Source organism: Phyllobates terribilis, unplaced genomic scaffold (assembly GCF_046119375.1).
Source record: "Phyllobates terribilis strain yellow unplaced genomic scaffold, ASM4611937v1 Scaffold_8__6_contigs__length_399053987, whole genome shotgun sequence".
In the NCBI taxonomy this organism is placed as follows: domain Eukaryota; kingdom Metazoa; phylum Chordata; class Amphibia; order Anura; family Dendrobatidae; genus Phyllobates; species Phyllobates terribilis.
In genome coordinates, this window is record NW_027362768.1 from 361,340,950 (window position 1) to 361,361,778 (window position 20,829).

Below are 20,829 nucleotides of genomic sequence, written 5' to 3' on the forward strand. Positions count from 1 at the left end.
CATAAAACCTACTCTCGTTTGCAGTTTGAAGGCTCTAACTTATTTGCATCTTATCAAACCAGCTAAATCTGCAGGGGGTTGAATACTACTTGTAGGCACTGTATGAGTAAAACAGACTGATTATTTTGATCAGAGTTTGGTCGGAGTCTCATCAGTTTTTCTCGTACGTGGAGTAAAAATAAAAGTTTTTCCACCTTCTCCCATGTGACACTCCGTGAAAATCGGGCAGCACTCAGACGTACTCAGTGCAGTCCACTGTTTTCACAAACCCATAGACTTGCCTTGCTGATTTTGATCAGACACTCAGATCAAAATCGGACATGTCACCGCAATTTTTCCCAGAAAAATCACGGACATGTGTATGGCCCCATAAACTATCACAGGTACGAGTGATATCCGTGAACACCACAGATCGCACTTGTATGAGAACATCGGATGTCTGAATGAGGCCTAAGTTCATCTCAACTTTGATGATAAATTAGCTGAGAGGAGCTCAAAAAAAGACTGATAAAAGTCACAAACTCCCTCTCAAAACCAGCTCGCTGACAGATTCTCAGTTACCTCTCAATCTTCAACCAAGAATGTGCAGGGAAATAAAAGAGAAACAAGCGGTGCAACATTTCTCATGAAATCCAATTGCAAAAATGTTTTTAACCTAAAGTACATGCATTTAATTAAACGAGAAAAAAATTGCCTCCAAAGATTGCTGTTTGAATGACCCTTTAAAAGAGTTTATAAGGAAAAAATGGCGGCTTTTATCCAAAAGCAGCACCATTCTTATCCATAAACTGTGACTTTTACTGCCTCATTCACTTGAATGGGGCTGATCTCCAATACTAGACATAATCCCCAAGAATGGAATATAGGATGATCCTTTTTAAAGGGATTGTCCAAGTTGCACAGACACAGCACTACTCAATAAATTGGGAGATTTCTCCATTCAATTGAATTAGGCTGAGCCACAATATTTAATGATGCCCTGTTTGTTGGGGGGTGACGTTTTTCTTATAATTCTGTAAAGTTTTGATAAGTGGTGTTCAGGGTGGTGAGACCTCACCCGATCGCTAAACTAAAGGAGCACCTGAGACATGTTCAAGTCTATGGAGTCAGTCTTCAGTTTCCTAGGGGAGCTGTGCACAACTGAGCACTTCTGCAACTTCATTCTAGCGATTATTGAGGGTCTTAGCATCCAGTACCCCACCCATCAAAAGATTTTACAAATGACAATAATAAATACAATACTTCTGACCACAATAGGAGCGATACTTCACGGGGACAAGTAAAATGTTTGGCTGTTTAATTGGCCTCAAAAGTTTTGGACATATCAAAAATCTCGGAAAAGTATTTTCTGGTATGTTATAGTTGATAGGGTTCTGTAGCGTGAAAAATAAACCCTTTGGTACTACTAAGAAATGTCTGCTAGAATACGCTAAGGATGGCCATACACCTAAGCTTTCATCTAAGATGAGAGGAAGGAGACAAGAAAACTTCCAAGAAACTTCTTCAAGCGGCTATGCTTCCAATATTGCAAAGGATTGGGCATGTTGAAATCCAATATGGGCAATCCTAATTTACTCTGAAATCTGCTGTCAGGGTGGTGAGGTCTCCATACACATAAGGTTATCTAATTAATTTAACCCCTTAAAGACATATGAAGTGCCATGTCCGTCATATGTCGTCTCCCTGGCACTGATGTGAGCTTGTAAACCGAGCTAACATCTTTTCCGGAAGATGATGGCTGTGATAATGAAAAATTTCAAATCACCTCCTTTTCTCCCTTTAAAAATTAAGAAATAAAAAAAAAAAAAAAAAATGCAAATACCGTATTTGGTATCATTAATTTTGTAAAACTCCGATCTATCAAAATATAATATAAATTAATCCAATGGGTAAAAGAATCAAAATGGCAGAACTGCATTTTTTCAGCTGCCGTAGCAACACATAAAAATGTAATAACAGGTGATCAAAACATCATAGCCACCTCAAAATGATATCAATAAAAACATCGGGTCAGTGTTAAAAAAACAGGCCCTCCTCACACAGCCCCATATCCCGAAAATTTAAAATGTTACTCTCGGAAAATGGCGTCACAGGCCAAAAAAAAAAATTTTCAAAATTTTTTTTCACCACTTAAATAAAAGAAAAATATACATGTTTAGTATCGCCGTAATTGTACTGACTTGGAAAACCTTATTACCAAATCAGTTTTACAGTAAAATGAATGCTGTAAATAAAAAAATAAAAAATAATTGCAGAATTGTGCTTTTTTTTGCTATTTTGCCATACTTGACATTTTTTTCCCAAGATAAAATGGATGGTGTCAATCAAAAGTACAACTCATCCCGAAAACTAACAAGCTCTCATATGGCTATGTGGACAGAAAAAAAAAAGTTATGGTTCTTGGAATAAAGGGAGGAAAAGGACAAAAAAAAATGAAAAATCGCCTGGTCCTTAAGGGGTTAATGTGTATGGTCCGCTTAAGCTGAAGGCCAGTCAGATCAATGACTGTCAGGTTTCACCATAAATCTCTGTGCAGTACCAAAAGGATTTATCTTCTTTATACAGTAAAGCTGAGATTTCACCAATGTTATCTTCTCAAGTGTATCCATAACATTAATTTTGGCTAGATATCGCTTTGTTTCCTTTGTATGTCTCATTAGGACACATGTGACCAGTAGTGATGGATCCCCTGAACACAACACCCCTGTATCATCTAGTTTGGTTCTAATATTGAACACAATGTTGCCCACTGAGTTCAATGGACACCTTTTTTCTTTGCATTGGTGACCCTCTATCTACATTTAGGGTGAAACTGCCACAGTTTTGATGCCCATAGAAACCAATCAGGGTTCACTTATTCTGTGCAATTAACGACAGAAATGCTGAGCTCTGATTGGCTGCTGTAAGCCACGGTTCACTATTTTAATGTGTCTTTAGCTTTTGACATGAAAAGAAAAAAAGTTTGCAAAAAAACTTTAAAACTTTTGGCAGCAGCAAATTCATCCTTCACAATCACATTTCCTTCATCGATGGAATCTCTTAAAAATAAATATCGTTGATCTTTAGGAACGGAAAACATTTATACGTGGCATCATCCAGCTTTGTACAGGCCAGGTTTGGCAGACATGGACAGGTGTGGTGCATTCTTTTTCCAAAAAATGGGGTCTGTAGAAATAAAGAAAAAAAGGCATAAATGACATTATGGACTAATGGCAAAACTTCCAAGTATACTCCCCCATCCCCAATATATGACATATTTAAAGGGGTAGTTCCATCTCTTAAAGTGACTAGGGAATGGAATCACTTTATGAGCGGTGACTGAAGCTGCGTTCACATGTTACCAGGGCTGAAAGCCGGCGCCTCCTTGGAGGAATAAAATTCATTTTCTCGCCATAGCTACGCTTTCAGTGATGCAGCCGGACAACATTGGAACGCTATGAACCTGCAGATTGACACTATATAATTTGGGGACATGACATGTTCCCTTTAAATCAGGTTTTTGTGTATTTTTAAAAAGTTTTTGCAATTTTTTTTTTTAAAGATAATGAATTATAAAAACTAAAATAGTAATCTTGTAATTGTCACATTGCCTACTGCGGATTTTTTTAGATTTATGCTAAGTTCTTGACTTTCCAGGAAAAGTTTTCAGCAGTTTCATTATCATCAATGGCAGGATTGCAATGACTTCTATACACATTTGTCAACACAGGATCCACCAATCACAAAAAGTCCCTGTGGGAAAATTTGCAAGATTTCTGTTTAATATTTTTAATACAGATTGTGATATGCAAAAAAAAAAACAACACATTAGCAAATTAAAAAAAATATATACTTTTAACACAAAAACCTGATTTAACCAAATAGATCATTTTCTGATGATTGCTTCCTTTTAGGGGTATATTCACATACAGTTCTTTGAGGAGTTATTTTTGCAGCAGAGCAGCTCCAAAAAAAACGCCTTCAAAATCCCTTAAAAAATTCTCTGAAAGACCCTTCTGGATCATTTCAATGTTAAACTACTTTGCAGCTCACATGTCTAGTTTTGTTTTTAGAGATGTTTTCCTTTTCAGGTTGTGAATAACACTAGTTAGATAAAAAAAGAGAGTGTATGTCACTTCTCTGACACGGATTCATCGCTCCAAATTTTACACATCAAAAGGCTGCAAAAAAAGGAAAACAAAAGCATTTCCTGAAGTGGATTCCTCTTTAAAAAAAATTGTCGTTTTTGTATGCCTAAAAAAAACTACTGTCTGAACATAGACTAAGGCCATGTTCACACTATGCATCCTCGATTTTTTTTTGCGATTTTCAGAAAGTGAAAACGTAAAAACGCAAAGTGAATGCATCGTGTGAATATGCCCTACTGATTTACCAGTGACTCTACTTTACAAATCTTTGCAGAAATGTATTCTTGCATTATCTGTTTAACCCTTTCCCGACGTAAAACATCTAATTACATCCAATATCACGTGCGGATTGTGTTATACTAAGGTATTGCAGTACATAGTATTGGCAATCAAACATTTGCAGGTTCAAGTATCTTATGGGGACTAAAGTAGATTGCAAAGTAAAAATAAAATGTTTTTTTTAGAGCTATTAACCCTCCGTCACATACAATATGCCTGACAGGCACATCTCTTTTACTTTCATTTCTCCTTCCTCACCAGATTGTGAGGAAATCCCCTCCCTCCAGGTAGTCTCCTGTCTCTAGCAGCTCTGTGAAACCTCATACCACAGTTGGATTGCAGAGCTTCAGGAGGACAGATATAACTGCGCTAATCTCTCAGGCTCATTGTATGTGAACACTTCACACTCAATAAGGTTGGTATTTTATGTTTTTATTCATCACAATTGTTTATTTAGCTTGTTTTATGAATGTATAGCATAAAGTGTGAGGATATTTCATAGAAATAAGGCAGATTAAAAAAGAAAGTGTGCTGCTCAGGCATATACCGTAGTTCCCTAACACATATTCCTTCTCTTGCTTCAGATTATCTGCTGAAATGGAGAGGAAAATGTACAATTTATCAAAAAAACTGGATGCTGAGGAAGTAACAAACATGCTGTTAGATGATGCAGACCCCACACTGAATGAGGATTTAGGAGAGGAAAGTGAGATTGATTCTCATGATGAGGTGGAAGTATGTGAAGTGGATTCTGAAACAGAGCAAGATGGTGACAGTGATGAGGATGAAGATGTAGGATCTTATTATATGGGAAAAGATAAAAAAAAACAATGGAACAAGAAGACATTCCAGAAAAAAACATAGGGAACCTCAAAACATTATTACTCACCTTCCTGCAGTTATAGGAACTGCAAGTAATGCAAAAACTGCAGTTGAATGCTGGAATAGTTTATTCACAGATGACATTCTGGACTCTATTGTCACATATACCAACCAATATATAGACATTATAAAGGACAAGTTCATCTGCAACAGAACCATCAAGGCCACAGATGAAATAGAACTGCGTGCTTTTTTTGGATTATTATACCTTGCAGGAGCTTATAGGGCAAATAGACAAAGTTTGGAGGAACTTTGGAGTAAAGATGGGGATGGAGTTGAAAAATTTGGCCTTGTTATGTCCATAAACAGATTCAAGCTTCTAATTCGTTGCCTTCGGTTTGACGACAGAACTACCCGAACCGAACGTAAAACACATGACCGACTTGCTCCAATTCGTGATATATTCCAAAAATTTGTTGAAAACTGTAAAAAAAGCTATTGCCCTGGGGAGAATCTCACTATTGACGAAATGCTCCCTGGTTTTCGTGGTAAATGTGCCTTTCGTCAATATATTCCATCAAAGCCTAACAAATATGGAATAAAAATGTATGCCCTTGTTGATGCCAGTAAGACCTACACTTACAACCTGGAAGTTTATGCAGGAAAACAACCAGAAGGTCCTTACTGTGTCAGCAACAAACCCAGTGATGTTGTAAAAAGACTGGCTGAGCCCTTATTTGGATCGGGTCGCAATATAACAGCTGACAATTGGTTTTCAAATTGTGATCTGAAAATGCAGAAGCTTTCATATGTCGGAACTGTAAGAAAAAATAAAAAAGAATTGCCTACACAGTTTGTAAGTGTGAAAGGGAGACAACAGTACAGCAGTATGTTTGCATTCCATAATGGAAAGGTTTTGGTTTCCTATGTACCACAAGCAAAAAAAATTGTACTTCTTCTATCAACACTTCATGATGATGATGCCATCGATCCTGGGACTGAGGCACAAAAAAACCCGGAGATAATTACATTTTATAATGCAACCAAAGGGGGTGTTGATACAGCTGATCAGATGTGCTCAACTTTCAACGTCAGCAGAAACACAAAACGCTGGCCAATGGTCATATTTTTTGCTATGTTGAATTTGGGTGGTATAAATTCACAAGTCATTTACCTTGAAAACAAGCTTGAACCACTCCGTAGACGATTCTATCTGAAAAAATTGGCCCATGAACTAGTGCTTGGAGAGCTACGCAGGAGAAGTATGAAAACAATCGGTATCCCCTCTCGCCTTCAAGTTCAGCTCAAAAGATTCCGCCCAGAAGATGATAGTGAAAATTCACCACCTGCACCACCTCCCAAAAGAAGGAGATGCAGCACCTGCACCACGGAAAGCGGAATCAGAAGGCTTTCTAATTCTGAATGTCACAAATGTCATAATGCAATCTGCCTGACACATGCAAAAATGATGTGTAATTCTTGCTCTTTGCTCTGCAAGTGTAATTTTTCTGGGGAAACTTCAGGATCTAATTCTGATTGAATATGTGTTTAATAGTACATAAGGTACCTTAAAATTAAGTTTGTTTCCATAAATTTTCTTTGTAGAGTTTTTGGACAGAGTCGAACTGGGGTCTATTTGGCGGGAGTTTTGAAATGTTTGTATTTCAGAGTTATTAGTTTTATGTTAAGTAAATGGTTTTTTTTTGCACCTGATTATGTGTAGTCTCTTTTATTACATCCCTATGAAAGTCACTGATCACTTTTAGAGCACTGAAATTGAAAACATTAGATATTATAGGTATTTTTCTAGCCTGCGCCTGACAGTCACATTGTATGTGAACTCGTTAGAACCGATATTGTATGTGACGGAGGGTTAAAAAAAATAATTTTATCCCCTTTTCCCCTAATAAAATAAAAAATAAATTAAAAATATAATTAAGTAAATGAAAATATTTTATACTATCACTTTCACCAAAGTCTGATATATCAGTGTATAAAATTATTTCACACACTGTATGATACCCATAAAAAAATATATAATTTAAAAAGCAAAATTGGCATTTTTCGCATGCCACATTTTGCAATAAAATCTATTATTATTATTTATTATTATAGCATCATTTATTCCATGGTGTTTTAAAATTGTATATACCCCAAAATAATACAAATAAAAACTACATCTCGCCACGCAAAAAAAAAAAATAGACAATCTCCATAGATGGAAAAATAAAGTTACAGGTCTCAGAAAATGGTGACACAAACCAATTTTTTTTTTTACAAAGTTCTGAATTTATTTTACCTCTAAAATACAAAATAAAAAAACGATACAAAATTGGTATTGCCGTAATCACACTGGCCTTGAGAATCATAATGCCAGGTCATATTTACCTCTCCATAAAAACACCCCCTCAAAAAAAAAAAAAAAACAATTACAGAATTGCATTTTTTTTTTTCACTTTTTCACTGCTTTTGAATTTTTTCCCCCATTTTCATTAAATTATATGGTAAAATGAATGTTCTCACATAAAAAAAAAAATACATGCCCTCATGTTGACGGAAAAATAAAAAATTCACAGTAGTTGATTAGTGATGTCACCGGCATCGCCCTTGCTTCTGAAATATATGGGTGCCATTAGCTGCCAATTGACGTAAATATGAAAGGCAAGGACAGGAAAAATGATCCGGTGTGAAACCCTTGTAAATCACCGCCCTAAATGATGCCGGTTACTCAACATAACGTAGTTCATTATCTATAAATGTCCGTGTAAAACGGTGCTCTGCCACCTCTGACTCTCCGCCATCTGGAATACTACAACTTCCAGCATATTCCTGTCAGGCACATGATGGGAGTAGCAGTTTTACAACAACTAAAAGGCCTTTATTTTGGTGACATAAATTGGTAATATCTAAACCGTCTAATAGTAAAATGGCCCTTGTTGCCCATAGCAACCAATCACAAGGCAGCTTTCATCTAGTTATGTGCTCTGGTAAAATGAAAGCTGAGCACTGATTGGTTGCTATAGACAACAAGGCCAAAATTTTATTTTGCCAGATGAGGCCTAGACCCGCGGTGCCCTCCATTCCAGACAGCTAAAATTAGGGCCAGCTCCAAATTTTTTTCTTACCCAGTGGGCCCCTTTTCACTTTTGATTTTTTTCCTCCTCGCCTTCCAAGAGGCTTTTTTTTTGTTACCATTACCACTGGACCACACAACTTTCTGATCTTTTTATTCCATTTTTTTTGTGAGGAAAATTATATGAAAAAAACAGCAATTATATCATTTAGTTTTTTTTTTCATTATTTATTATTTAAGGATTCATATAACTTTTAGACCCTTTTAATTCCATTTTTTTGTGGGGTGAGGTGGGATGAAGTGAATAAAAAACAGCAATACTGCTTGTTCGATTTTTTTTCCTGTATGGTTTTCACATAGTTACTTATGTGGAATAACTAAATATGCTTTTTAGATTTTTTTCACGTTTTGAAAAAAAAAAAAGGGAGTTATATGAATTTTATAGATTTTTTTATATTTCAAAAATATTTTTCCTTTTTTTTCCATTTTTTTATTTATGTCCCTAGATGAGTTAATCGCTTGTACAGTACACTATGGTACTTTAATATTGTGTATTGTAAAATTACCGATCTCCTATGAAGTCCAGCCACGGACTTGGCGTCATAGGTATAAAAATATGGCAGACATAGGAACCTTCAGTACGTCCCCTTGTTTGCAATGACAATACCATTCGCACCTCGCAATCACGTTACAGTGCATCGAGGGGCATCGGAAGGGGCACCTTTCCCCATTTCCAACCTCTTTAATGCCGTGGTCACGATTGACCATGGCATCTAAGAGGGTAAACTGCCGTGATTGGAGCAAGCTCTGTTCATACCGGTTAGACTCAGGTGTCGGCTGTGCAACACAGCTCCTACGCACGCTCCATACGTGCAGTGCATGCATCTGTTGTACATGTAATGCGGATCTTACAAGTACAAAACTGGGCAGAGTGGGCCCAGAGGTGCCATGGGCCTGGTACTTGCCCAGGTTCCCTGGGTGCTGGTGCCAGCCCTGGTTATAACTCTTGGACCCCCTATGTAGACACAAAAATTTACCAATGTAAAATATGCCTAACGGTACTTTCACACTGCGTTTCGGCACCCGTTCGGTGGCCCCGTCGAGGATTACGTCTGAACCCCCCACAAAACGGGATTCAGACGTATGCGCTAATGGGGCCATAGACTATAATGGTGCCGGCAGAGCACACATCCATAATTTTCGGGTGTATACACCTACTGGAGGCGGACATTCAAACGCAGTCTACTACGTCTGAGTGTCCACCTCGACGCTCGAAATGATGCACGACAGAGCGCATGTTCCCTCTGCTGCCACCCTGTATAGCCTATGGTCCCTTTGGCGCATATGTTCGATCCCATTTTGCAGGGGTTTCACATGTAAGTGTAGCACCCCGAGGGCTCGGCTGCTACAAGGGTATTGCACCTCAAACCAGAGGTGTGATATTCCACTCCCGGGTAAGGATGGAGTGTGGACCAGGACTCGGTAGGCTGCATGCACCACACACACCCCATTTCCGAGGGACAGCTCAACGGTGCTCCCACTAGACAGAAGTGCAGGCACGACAGCATCTGTTCCTGGCTGGAGTGGGGAGGGGGAGGAAAGCCCAGTGGTGTAGGAGCAGATAGGGGTGGGTCTCTGGGCATAGGTAGGAGCCCATTGGTTGCTAGTCACCTGGGCTCACACATAGAGGGAGGTATATAAGGTGGGCACCATCTTAGATCAGAGTTCAGTCCAGTTCAGTTCAGTGGAGACAGTCTGAGGAGAAGACAGGAAGCAGAGCCCCTGCATGGGCTCTGCTCCGCAGGCAGGCCTTGTCAGGAGGCTGGAGCCTGAGAGAGAGAGAAAGGAGAATGAACAGAAAGGACAGTAAGAAAGGAAGCAAGGAACAGGAACACAGAGAAAGGCCCAGAGACACGAGGACAGAAGGAACCCCATATGCCCAGGAGATACAGGGTGAAGGGTTGGCAGAGCAGGGTACCGGAACCCAAATTGGTGGAGGCGACTAATCCTCAGCCAAAACCGGAGGTTGTGACCACATCTTGGTGCGACCCCCACTACATCCACCAGGAAAGCATACCACATAGGGTCAGGGAAACCGGAGAGAGGTTTCGCCAACAGAAGGCCCGAGGAAGCTGGACAAAGGTGGGTCACTGGTGGGGACGGCCAGAGAAAGGAAAGGAAGGGAGCCCTGTGCCACGCTCTGGAATTGCCTGGGAGTTGGTTGAGCCCCTTGCCTGGTGGACGCAGCACGGCTTGGGCAGTCACCGCCGGTACCGAGGTGACTAGGACCAGTAAAGAACTGTGAGTAAAGCATTCGAAACTGCAACCACACGTCTCTGTGTTTCATCGCCGCACCAGCACCATTAGTACTGGGACGCTCACACCATTACCACCATCATCCACATTAGCTGCCCTGAGGCAATACTTCTCCCGTGGGGAGTTATCCCATACTTGGCTGCGCATACAACACCAGCCTCAGCGGTCTGCAGCGCAGCGGCGGTCCCCACTGACCGCAATCCACGGGTGGCGTAGTCGGACACTTATTATAACACCAATAGACTGCCACTGGTTTGACCACCCTGGGCACGGACCGGGTCAGCGCCACGGAGACTACAACCCCCAGCATCTTACAGAAGGCCCGGCTCCGGGTACCCCCTGCACAGCACAGGCCCAGGGGGCGCGTCATAAGCCTCAATGGGGCCACTGAACGGGTGCCGGAACGCAATGTGAAAGCCTCCTAAGGGCTAGAGCTCTTGGTCATATAGGGCTTCCATAGAGGTTCATGGGGTCTATATTGTTCCAATTTATGGCACATACTATGGTTCATAGAGCCTGTGCTTGGTCTATATGGTGATGTATTTCCAGACCTGGTCTGTGCATGGACCTTTGGGACCCATACACATCCTAGAGCCATGTGCATAGAGGTTCGAGAGGAATGAAGCCCCTATGTTCTTTTTTTTTGTTGCAAGAAATAAGATCCATTTGCATGGTTCTATGTGCCCCATACAGTTATATGGAGCAGTAATACGCTTGTGTGCACAAGTCCTTCAATTGCTCATGTACACCGCCAATAAAGTCAATTTGTTGGGTGTTTCAATCCTCAATTATGAAGAATTAGCAGCGACGACAATTAATTATCGGTGAGCACTTACTTTATGACTTAATGGATGACAGTCATCCCCTTCATTGCCAAGAGGAGTGCACATCCGTAAGCTTCTTATCCAGAGGCTGACAGCGCAGCACATCCCTCCTCCGCACTGTAGATCCCTTTCACACGCCTGAAAGTTAAAAAAAAAAAAAAAAAAGAAAAAAAAAAAAATGCATCATGAAACAAAAGCCTGAAGGAATGCCATTATGTGCATATTCCTTGTACTGCGGCAAAAAAATAACAAGGATTTTACTGCTCAAGGTGAATGGAGAATGTGTTGCTTACAATATTATTAGTTAGCCATTAATATTTTTGTAGAAAGGTAAAAAAATAAAAATAAACAAAGTGAAATACCATGCAATACAACAGATATAGCAGAGCTATGTAAGGTCGATTTCACACTTTATTTTAGCTTTTATTGTACGGCCATAATGCCTAAAACTCACACTGATCTCCTGAACAAAACTAGATGGCGGCAGGCCTCATGACTGCTATGGGGCCCGTGAGCTGAGGGGGCCCGTATCGGCACTGTACCCCCCGCCCGTCATACAGTTGAATGTAATGATGAGAGAAGGAGCGTCAGCTCACGCTCCCTCTCCCATCATTCCTCCTTGGCGTCTGACATCTCAGCACAGCGGGTGTGATGACATCACTACATGGCACCCCCTGTGCTGAGATGTGCAGCGCTCCAGAACGCTTACTGCAGAAACCGGAGCATTTGGGGAACGAGGAGGAGAGGTGAGTATTGTAATTTTTTTTAAATCAGTGAGAAAATTCTGGTGGTCATAATTTGGTATGGTTGACTTTGGGGTGCACTATACTACACTGCTCAAAAAAATAAAGGGAACACTTAAACAACAGAATATTACTCCAAGTAAATCAAACTTCTGTGAAATCAAACTGTCCACTTAGGAAGCAACACGGATTGACAATCAATTTCACATGCTGTTGTGCAAATGTAACAGACAATAGATGGAAATTATTGGCAATTATCAAGACACCCTTAATAAAGGAGTGGTTCTGCAGGTGGGGACCACAGACCACATCTCAGTACCAATGCTTTCTGGCTGATGTTTTGGTCACTTTTGAATTTTGGTTGTGCTTTCACACTCGTGGTGCATGAGACAGACTCTACAACCCACAGAAGTTTCTCAGGTAGTTCAGCTCATCCAGGATGGCACATCAATGCGAGCTGTGGCAAGAAGATTTGCTGTGTCTGTCAGCGTAGTGTCCAGAGGCTGAAGGCGCTACCAGGAGACAGGCCAGTACACCAGGAGACATGGAGGGGGCCGTAGGAGGGCAACAACCCAGAAGCAGGACCACTACCTCCGCCTTTGTGCAAGGAGGAATTGGAGGAACACTGCTAGAGCCCTGCAAAATGACCTCCAGCAGGCCATAAAAGTGCATGTGTCTGCACAAATGGTTAGAAACCGACTCCATGAAGGTGATATGAGGGCCCGACGACAACTGATGGGGGTTGTGCTCACAGCCCAACACCGTGCAGGACGCTTGGCATTTGCCACAGAACACCAGGATTGGCAAAGTTGCCACTGGCTCCCTGTGCTCTTCACAGATGAAAGCAGGTTCACACTGAGCACATGTGACAGACGTGACAGAGTCTGGAGAAGCCGTGGAGAGTGATCTGCTGCCTGTGTAATAGTGGGGAAGGACGTAGCCTTCCCTTGGCACTGAGGTAGTTAAAAGAAGTGTTCCTGTAGTTAGACCTCTCTGAACTGTTGGTAGGCCAAGCTAAGGGGTTAGCTTCAGTGGTCCAGTCAGTACAGTAGAGGGGGAACTTAGTGCCCTGATCAAGCCTTCAGTGATATAGAGCTTGTTCCTGGCATAATTCCTTGTGGGCTGCAGTACCTGTAAACAGCCACAAGATGCCACTGTCCTGGGTGCAGATGTCAGGTTGAGTCTGCTAGCAGTGTTACAGACAGTGATGGGGTTAATGCTGAGTGATGACAGCTCACAGAGGGTGGGCTCTTTAGGAAAATCCCTGCTTAGTTTCCAGAAGTAGGAAGAGATGTTCAGTTAGAGATAGGACAGTGAACCATAAGGGCAGCCTGAATATATTGTGGCTGCTAGGGTAGACGGGAGCTCCATACCCTCAGACAGTGGGATCACCAGTGTGAAAGTCTCCCTATGCAAGAGCAAGAGTCCTGTTAGCCGGCCAGAGAAACTCAAAGGAAGTATTGAGGACCCGGGGCACTTCTAGTCTGCAGGAAGCAGAGGAAGATAAATAGGACTCCAGGCTAAGACGTGGGGGAGATATCGGATCCAGATCACTGTTGGTATTACAGAAGAGTCTCTTGGGCTAGAGATTAGAATCACAGAGATTCTTCACTTAAAGAGGGAACCAGGGCTGAAGATGTTGCCAGCGCCTGTGAGAGAGATAATAACCTGTCAGGCCTTATCCATTATATCTGCCTGTAAATACTGTACATATTCCTCTTCCCCAAGTAAAGTCCAAGTTATGGTTAAGAACCTCTTGTCCTCTGAGTTTATTGGTGCCCTGGTCCCAGAAGAGAAATGCCTGGAGACAGCCGCGATCGGATACGAATTGTCTGTAGGGTGCCAGAGCGAGAGGGGGCTACAGCTCGCCCACGACTACCTCGCTGGGGCACCTTACACCTGCAATATCCTTCAGCATGACCGGTTTGGCAGTGGGTCAGTAATGGTGTGGGGTGGCATTTCTTTGGAGGGCCACACAGCCCTCCATGTGCTCGCCAGAGGAAGCCTGACTGCTATTAGGTACTGAGATGAGATCCTCAGACCCCTTGTGAGACCATATGCTGGTGTGGTTGGCCCTGGGTTCCTCCTAATGCAGGACAATGCCAGACCTCATGTGACTGGAGTTTGTCAGCAGTTCCTGCAAGATGAGGGCATTGAAGCTATGGACTGGCCCACCCGTTCCCCAGACCTGAATCCGATTGAGCACATCTGGGACATCATGTCTCGCTCCTTCCACCAACGTCACGTTGTACCACAGACTGTCCAGGAGTTGGCGGATGCTTTAGTCCAGGTCTGGGAGGAGATCCCACAGGAGACCATCCACAACCTCATCAGGAGCATGCCCAGGCGTTGTAGGGAGGTCATACAGGCACGTGGAGGCCACACACAATACTGAGCCTCATTTTGACTTGTTTTAAGGACATTACATCAAAGTTGGATCAGCCTGTAGTGTGTTTTTCCACTTTAATTTTGGGGGTGACTCCAAATCCAGGCCTCCATTGGTTAATAAATTTTATTTCCATTGATGATTTTTGTGTGATTTTGTTGTCAGCACATTCAACTTTGTACAGAACGAAGTATTCAATGAGAATATTTCATTCATTCAGATCTAGGATGTGTTATTTGAGTGTTCCCTTTATTTTTTTGAGTAGTGTATATGGATGACTATCAGAGTGTATTATACTGTATGAACTATGCGAAATGCATTATACTGTATGAACTATTGGATGCATTATACTGTATGGAGGACTATGGGGAGGTGAGCTGTGGCATCACCTATTGTGAATGATGGATCCTGTGTTATCTACTGTATATAGAGGTGTTATCAGCCATTGTACAGGAGGAGGTGAGCTGTGACATCACCTATTGTGAATGGTGGATCCTGTGTTATCTACTGTATATAAAGGTGTTATCAGTCATTGTATAGGAGGAGAAGGAGGTGAGCTGTGACATCACCTATTTTGAATGGTGGATCCTGTGTTATCTACTGTATATAGAGGTGTTATCAGTCATTGTACAGGAGGAGGTGAGCTGTGACATCACCTATTGTGAATGGTGGATCCTGTGTTATCTACTGTATATAAAGGTGTTATCAGTCATTGTACAGGAGGAGGAGGAGGTGAGCTGTGACATCACCTATTTTGAATGGTGGATCCTGTGTTATCTACTGTATATAGAGGTGTTATCAGTCATTATATAGGAGGAGGAGGAGGTGAGCTGTGACATCACCTATTGTGAATGGTGGATCCTGTGTTATCTACTGTATATAAAGGTGTTATCAGTCATTGTACAGGAGGAGGAGCGCTGTGATATCACCTGGTGTGAATGGTGGATCCTGTGTTTCTAAAAAAATAAAAAATTTTGCCTAGAAGTAAATGAACAAGCATTATTCACTCTTTGAATCATCAGCCTTTCTAGCGCCTCCGCAAAGGAAGTTACCTGATTGCTGTAGCCTATTATGTTTTCATGTACAGCACGTGACCTTTGCGGAATGTGATTGACTGCAGCGGTCATGTGATAGATCTACATGACATCACCACGTCCAGGACCACAGGAGTGACAATGCTGGAGATGCAGGGGATTCAAAGGGTATATCCTATTTCTTTATTTTAGATCATTCTGTACTCCTGGACAAATGTTAACAAAAATCACAGAAAATCCCTTTAATGGAGCAGAGGTGCAATACTAGACAGATCCTGTGGACAGGTGTGGCGTCCTAGCATTTTCTTTAAAACAGTGCATATCCCATGTCATTTAAAGTATTCAGACTGTCTCAAACGCAATATGTAAAGTGGATTTCTAGGAAAATAAATGAAGCTTGTAACAAACGCTATAAATATGCAGGGAACACTTTATCCTATCTGTACAATGTTTCTTTCCTGCATCACATAATATATTAAAGTAACAGATGCTCAGATTACACAAATAACCCATTCATTACTGGTCTTAAAATCAACACTATCCTCAAGTTCTCCTCTCGTGGAAAGCTTTTTCTTTACCTATTCCTGACCTACCCCGCATTTCTGCAACTATTATGGATGATGATGTCTCCTGGTTTTTCACTGACCCTATATAATACATATTAATCCATTATATAATGAGCAATTAGAGTCTATTGCAGACCAAAAAATGGTTGAGCAAAATCAGTAATGGGTGGTCCTTGGTGTTGTAGGCGATATCACTTACCATGGATAAATTACAAGAAATAATAATAATTAATCAAGTAAATTAAATAAACAATACAATACAAAATAAATAAATACAAAATAAAAATAAATAAATAAAAATAATTGAATAAAATAATTAAATAACCAAATTATTAACCAAATAACCCAGAAATTGCTAAATCTAGAAGAAATTCTAGTAGTCTGGAACTTGATCTAAAGCAAAAAAAAAATGATGAGACTGATGGAAAAAAATTTGTATCATTATTTTAGATTACTATTTTATTTTGTCTATGACTAGCTAAAACCCAGCATCCTTCGGGTCCTAAGTATGTCAGATTGGAAGAATTTTACTGCATTATTACCGTACTGTAAAATCACAAAATTTCTTGGCTACTTACTAACAGTTATTTAGTGAATGCAGCTTAATGTGTTAATATTGCTTGTCCTACCTCCGTAATTGCTTTACACTCAAAGTAACATTGTGTTCTCTGATCGAAATTATCCTAAATCCAGGATTTAGCGGAGACGCGGACATCTGGATTTATTTTTGTAAATAACCAAAATGTACATTTTACAGAATATCCTTTATCAAATAGTAATGGAGACCTGTGCCATAGATCCTCAGATATCCAGACCCCATAAATTCTCCATCGATCCCTCATTTGTAACCCATTCTATTATCTATACAGTTGATTTGAGACCACCATTACTCCACTTCATTGGGTTTGCCTGCTATGTAAATATTAAGTCAAGATGTTGTTTTTTTGTTGCCCGCTTTGTTTTTATTGATATTTTTGGATTTTTTTTGTGTGTGGTTTAATATATCAGTCTGGTTCAATCTCACAAACCCTATAATTAGTCATAATTAGTTTTAAAATCCCTCTCAGAGAATTTAATGACCCTTCAATTGCAGAAGTCGAGTCAAGCAAGAGGCTACTACATCTACACTGAGACAATGGAAAATCCCAGTCGGCTGGTAGGTGTTTACATAGTAAATGGTAAATCCAAGGAGTAATATGCTTAATCCTAATCCTTAATCGCAATCCTTCGAATAAAAAAAGAAAGGAACACATGAAGTCTAATGAATCAAATATAGACAAGAAACTAGAGTAGGTAGCCAAAACGTTGGTACAAAGTCTACCTACCTACGTTGAGCCAATTAGTAAGAATAAGAAAGACCCAAATTAATCTACACTCCCATTAAACCAGTCACAACATTTAGTTTTTCCTCATTCAACGACTGTGGAGTTCCACGTGGGTTTTGGGAACATTATGAAAAACTGACACCAAGGTCAAAATCAAATACTTGGCATCTTGGTCAAGCAAGCATGAGATCCCAGTGCATGTGGGTATCGAAGAACTATAGGGGAACTATAAGACCAGCTATCTATGTTTCAAGACAAAAGCTAGGGACCACAGACATTACAAGTGACCTGGTCACCCATCTTTTGTAGTATACATCAGTTGTAGGACTGTTGGATGAGATAATGCTCCTGTTCTAGTTGAGATAGAGTACATTACTGATTCTTCATCCATTCTGTATCCCCTAAGCTTTCCAAGTACAAGCCTAAGCTTGAAATAGTTCTTCAAATGAACAATGGGTGGAAAAGTGTTCCATAAAGTATATAGATAATTTAAAGTCCTTCAGAAAGTTCTAATAATGACAAACCACTTGTTCTTCAGCTAAAATTAAACCCTTGGGACTTTAGTAATAACATATGGACCTTTGGTTTCAGGTGGATTCAAAGAAAAAAAAACCTCAAAGAACTATAGGGGAAACACACCACTGTGAAACTCAAAAAAAGACCTCAACCAAAGACTGGACATTTTAGTTAAACACAATTTGTATGATCACAAGGAGTCTAACTGACTTAATAGAACTTCATGGTAATCCCTTTACGAGACGACCATCAACAATTGTACTGAAAAGTGGTCTTTGAGGGGTATAGTAACCTGGAAGAAGATGGACAATATGCATAATAAATAGTGAAACTAAAAACCTTGTCTTGACTAGAGGTGGTCTTCTCAAAGACAGTTCTAGAAAAACACTATTTTTAGGATCACCAGGAGTATAATAGAACTTCATGGTAATACCTCTTTGAGGCTACCATCAACAATTGTGTTGATCTTGTCTTCTAAGAGTATTGTTTTCTAAAAGAAGATAGCTAATATATGGTGGAAATCAAAACCTTGTCTAGAATAAAAGGTGATCTTTTCAAAGAACGTGAGTGGTATGCATAATATATGGTAAACAGAAAAACCTGGTCTAGATTAGATAGCGGTCTTCTAAAAATGTTGGTCTCTTGGAGATGTTTCTTGGTACTTACCCCAGTGATGACTGCAGTTTCTCCAGATGTTAGGAGTAGTAAAGCACCAAAGGTGAGTGATAGTAACTGTACTTTTCTCATAATAATTATGAAGATGGAGATGAGAATGATATAAATCCCAAAGAGGCTCCTTGGGGGATGTCAGAGTGAGACCAGATACTCAACAGAACAACCGATGTTGAGTAGATGATGGGTCTGAGGAGAAGACTTGGTGGTTTTGCAGGAGCTGAAGAAAGTGTGTTCTGACTCCGTCACTTTCTCCAGTTACTTGAGCTGTTATAAAGCTCGGCTTGCCATTCAAACCATCCTCCATGACTCAGAGAGAGCAAGATAAAGCTCAGCACAACGATGTAGTAGGTGTCAATCACAGGATAGGAGGCAAGCAGCAAATTCTGCACTCACACCCATCAGTCCCAGCTCTTCTCTTCATTGGTTATAGGAGAAATCAGCAGCAGAAGTCACAATTTTGAGAAGCGGAGTTTACAAGGTTATTTCATTTCATTTCTGTTTCCACGTTCACCCCTCTTCAGCTGGAGTGGTGATGTGAAAGGAAGAACAAAATAGTGTGCAGAAGGAAAGGCTCCAGAGGTGGAACTATAGTGGTTACACATCAGGGCATTGTGAGCAGGAAATTTCCATCGCCTCACACAATATGAGGCTTCTTTATCACCAGGCACATTCACTTACTATGAGAGTAGCAAAGAACATTTTTGAACAGTGTTTCTTGCCATTCAGCTATATTTACCTTACTATAATAGAATCTACATATTGTAAGAAATTGTACACCTTATATAGAATATTACAATGTATGCTCTGCGGATGAGCCTATACCTACACTTTATGGAATTGCATAAACACCCACCAGCAGAATAGTGAGTGCAGCTCTGGAGTATAATACAGGATGTAACTCAGGATCAGTACAGGATCAGTAATGTAATGTATGTACACAGTGACTCCACCAGCAGAATAGTGAGTGCAGCTCTGGAGTATAATACAGGATGTAACTCAGGATCAGTACAGGATCAGTAATGTAATGTGTGTACACAGTGACTCCACCAGCAGAATAGTGAGTGCAGCTCTGGAGTATTATACAGGATGTAACTCAGGATCAGTAATGTAATGTATGTACACAGTGACTGCACCAGCAGAATAGTGAGTGCAGCTCTGGAGTATTATACAGGAGGTAACTCAGGATCAGTACAGGATCAGTAATGTAATGTATGTACACAGTGACTGCACCAGCAGAATAGTGAGTGCAGCTCTGGAGTATAATACAGGATGTAACTCAGGATCAGTACAGGATCAGTAATGTAATGTATGTACACAGTGACTGCACCAGCAGAATAGTAAGTGCAGCTCTGGAGTATAATACAGGAGGTAACTCAGGATCAGTACAGGATCAGTAATGTAATGTATGTGCACAGTGACTGCACCAGCAGAATAGTGAGTGCAGCTCTGGAGTATAATACAGGATGTAACTCAGGATCAGTACAGGATAAGTAATGTAATGTATGTACACAGTGACTCCACCAGCAGAATAGTGAGTGCAGCTCTGGAGTATAATACAGGATGTAACTCAGGATCAGTAATGTAATGTATGTACTCAGTGACTGCACCAGCAGAATAGTGAGTGCAGCTCTGGGGTACAATACAAGATGTAACTCAGGATCAGTAATGTAATGTATGTACACAGTGACTCCACCAGCAGAATAGTAAGTGCAGCTCTGGAGAATAATACAGATCCTGAGTTACATTCAAAACTTTAACACTTCTTGCAAAAAACAAAAGTCCTGTATGGCTATTTTGATGGTAAAATAAAAAAGTAGCTCTTGGAAGAAGAGGAAAAAATAATGAAAGCGCAAAAATTAAAATTGTAGGTGTTAAAGGTTTTTTTCAGGATATGTAAATTATTACTAAAATTGCCCTAAAGTAACTAAATACATACAGGTGCATCTCACTAAATTAGAATATCATCAAAAAGTTAATTTATTTCAGTTCTTCAATACAAAAAGTGAAAATCATATATAGAGTCATTACAAGCAGAGTGATCTATTCCACGTGTTTATTTCTGTTAATGTTGAGGATTATGGCTTACAGCCAATGAAAACACAAAAGTCATTATCTCAGTAAATTAGAATACTTTATAACAGCT

General features: G+C 40.4%; 1 protein-coding gene across 1 annotated transcript; it reads right to left on the minus strand.

The window, feature by feature from the left end:
- Positions 1 to 3: 3 nt before the first annotated feature.
- PROK2 (prokineticin 2) lies at positions 4 to 19,003 on the minus strand. Its single transcript, XM_073644762.1, has 3 exons — positions 18,678 to 19,003; positions 11,454 to 11,579; positions 4 to 3,165 (listed from the first exon to the last, which is right to left on the minus strand). Exons 1-3 carry the CDS (start codon positions 18,756 to 18,758, stop codon positions 3,040 to 3,042), a joined length of 333 nt encoding a protein of 110 aa, XP_073500863.1. The 5' UTR covers positions 18,759 to 19,003; the 3' UTR covers positions 4 to 3,039.
- Between the last annotated feature and the right edge of the window lie 1,826 nt (positions 19,004 to 20,829).

What these genes read in the sequence shown, in the direction of transcription:
- PROK2 (XM_073644762.1), bottom strand. Translation starts at nt 18,758, where the DNA reads ATGAGAAAAGTACAGTTACTATCACTCACCTTTGGTGCTTTACTACTC. An exon ending in AAACTGCAGTCATCACTGGG is followed by an intron (nt 11,580 to 18,677) that starts GTAAGTACCAAG and finishes TTTAACTTTCAG; the next exon opens with GCGTGTGAAAGGGATCTACA. An exon ending in GTCATCCATTAAGTCATAAA is followed by an intron (nt 3,166 to 11,453) that starts GTAAGTGCTCAC and finishes TTATTTCTACAG; the next exon opens with ACCCCATTTTTTGGAAAAAG.